Source organism: Uranotaenia lowii, chromosome 2, assembly GCF_029784155.1.
Source record: "Uranotaenia lowii strain MFRU-FL chromosome 2, ASM2978415v1, whole genome shotgun sequence".
Lineage (NCBI taxonomy): Eukaryota > Metazoa > Arthropoda > Insecta > Diptera > Culicidae > Uranotaenia > Uranotaenia lowii.
Genome location: NC_073692.1, coordinates 348,778,373 through 348,781,046, shown reverse-complemented (window position 1 = coordinate 348,781,046; position 2,674 = coordinate 348,778,373). Strand labels below are relative to the sequence as shown.

The following is a 2,674-nucleotide window of genomic DNA, read 5'->3' as shown; positions in this document are numbered from 1 at the left end:
TTTTCCATACCTTTTTTATGGTCCATCTAAAGATGTTCCAATTGACAAACATTGGACACCTTTTTATGCGCAACGCAAAAATTTCAAAGAAGAAATTTCACAAATAATTATTGAAAATAATAATACATTGAGTAAAATTTAATTTAACAATCGTTCTTCCAAAAAATATAAATTAAAAATTTTCCTAATTAATTTAAATATCAAATCAACGTTTAATAGTCATTTCAGTTTACTTTTTAAGTTAAAATAATTCGTATAGACGCCAAGCTAAACCTTGAAGATGATGGACTGATACTTTATAGGACAAAACGAAACAACGTGCGTCAGCCACTGAATATTTTTCGAACATAAGAAATCTGTGTCTCAACTGGTCACTCCTAGTTCAGTGGCTGTTCAACATAATTTATGATGCTACGCAATAAAAATGATTCGAACCCAAGCTGAACATTTAAATATCAATCGACGTAAAACTCCCCGCTGTTGGATTTTTTGGAAGAACTAAATCTTCGATCTTCAAGACACCACCAAGTCTTAAGCATTCTCGTCAAAGGTGGCAATAGATTCACAGGTGCTAATTGATGACACATGCCCTCTGCTAGCTTGGGGAAGCTGCTGGCTGAATCCATGGTCGGCTGCACTTTCGCACCATTTGTCATCGCCATAATAAAACAGTCGTCGTGAACGGTCCAAATTGGTCACATGCATCAGCTGGTAGAGCTAGAAGGAAGGAAGTTTTGTGATCTATCCAAGAAAAAAATTCTTACGAGCTATAAAATCTTTTATTCTTGCTGCTCCGGTTGTTAGTCGATTGTTGAGTTGATTCGTGGCGATAAGTTTGCCTTCAGGATGAGGACTCAAGGAGTTGCCTTGGTGCTTGTACTGCTGACCATTTCCGGGACATCGGCAGATATTGGAGACTTCTTCTCGAAGCTGTTCAGTGTTTTTCATCCCAATGGATCCAATAGTTCGAGCAATGCTACGGAAACTTCGACGAGTGCTCCAAATGTGACAGTGACGACTTTGAGAAGTGTTGACAGTGAAGATGCTAAGACTACGGAAGGTCTGGAAACAACTACTGATTGGTTGTTCGAATCGGATTCAATTATTGGCGGTAAAATGAGTGCAGTTGAAGAGAATTTGATCGCTGTAATTCCACTGAACGCGACTGTGATTAATACCAGCTCAGCACCCACTGAGGCTGGTTTGAATGCTACAACCGAGAAAATAGTCTTGACAACTGTCAATTCCACCTCCAGTGAAGCAATAACAGTGATAATAATAGATGTTGAAAGTACTACAGAGCTTACAACAACTGATGATACGACAGTTCAAGAAACTACTGAAACTACTACCCCTTCAACTACTTCAACAACAGTTGAAGTGAACACAACGACGGTGATCTACAAACTATTTCACCCAAACACAACCACAACTACTACGGAGCTCCCTTCTTCGACAACAACGGTTGAAGGAAGCAACTCTACTGTCACTTCTCTAAACGCAACTCTAGCTGGAAATTCTTCCACTGAAGCATCGATCTCAAATTCATCGGAAACCACAACTCTGGCATCTTCGACAAACTCTTCAACACCAACTGATACGCCAACAACTTTGCCGAACAAGTCAGAAACGACCACTTTATCAACTTCGCTGTCGAACTCAACAGAAACCACCTCAGTAACACCAATCATCAGTAGCACCGAAAAACCTAACGTATCAACAACGACTCCAGCATCAACAAACACTTCGACAACCTCAACGGAAACCACCTCCTCTGCAATCAGCTCAACGACATCTACAAACGTAGACAACTCATCAACCACCCTTGTGACCCCACTAGCGAAATCCATCATCATCAATGGAGTGATGTGCAATACAACCTTCTACCCAGAGACCAATTCAACTACAACAACCTGCGAAAGTAGCCAAAGAACCTCAACTGTATCCGGCAATAACAACTCGACTACGGAACAACAGCCGACCACAACAACTACTAGTACCTCTACAACAACAGTGAAGAGCATCAGTCGTAGAAGGCGTGCCGACAACAACGAATACCCTTCGAGTGCACCAGTAGGCGATGACGACGGTGATGACGACGATGATGAAGGGGAGGTGACGTTTGTGTACAACGGTGAAGAAGCTAGTACCACCCCAAGTTCACTCGATGAACCAAAGGTGGAGTCAAACCGACAGTAGAAGCTCAGTTAGAAACAATTGAAAAGAGTGACAACTAAACATTCTATTTATGCGTGAACGAACGTGTGCTACGAAGGGTCGGCTGATCCTTCTTAGTCTAGCTACTTAATGCTATCTGCTGTATATAGAACGTGTGATATTTGAGTAATAAATAAGAACTACAGTATAGAGTATCGTGTTTACCTTTAAGGGGTTGACTACTTGTTGTTGTTCGGAAAATATCACATGCACTCCATTGACGTTAGGCTAAGATGATCGAAGACGAGTTACTTGATATGAGTAATTCATTAACACTTTTGATGGAGTTTTAAAATATGCATAACAGCCGACTGAGTCATGTTGGTGGAATTTTTATATTCGATGACGTCGCGTGATGTCTTTTTTTCTTCTAGAAATTTCTTTTTTTTTGTGAAACCAGACAAAATATTTGGTTTTGCCGTTCATCATTCATAAATTTGGTTTGTTGTAAAAAATA

General features: G+C 40.2%; 1 protein-coding gene across 1 annotated transcript; it reads left to right on the top strand.

Annotated features, from left to right (window-relative positions):
• Positions 1 to 652: 652 nt before the first annotated feature.
• LOC129747652 (mucin-2-like) lies at positions 653 to 2,362 on the top strand. Its single transcript, XM_055741954.1, has one exon. It carries the CDS (start codon positions 847 to 849, stop codon positions 2,197 to 2,199), a length of 1,353 nt encoding a protein of 450 aa, XP_055597929.1. The 5' UTR covers positions 653 to 846; the 3' UTR covers positions 2,200 to 2,362.
• Positions 2,363 to 2,674: the final 312 nt, after the last annotated feature.

Bases quoted from the DNA above. Each gene is read 5' to 3' on its own strand.
- LOC129747652 (XM_055741954.1), top strand. From the start codon at position 847: ATGAGGACTCAAGGAGTTGCCTTGGTGCTTGTACTGCTGACCATTTCC.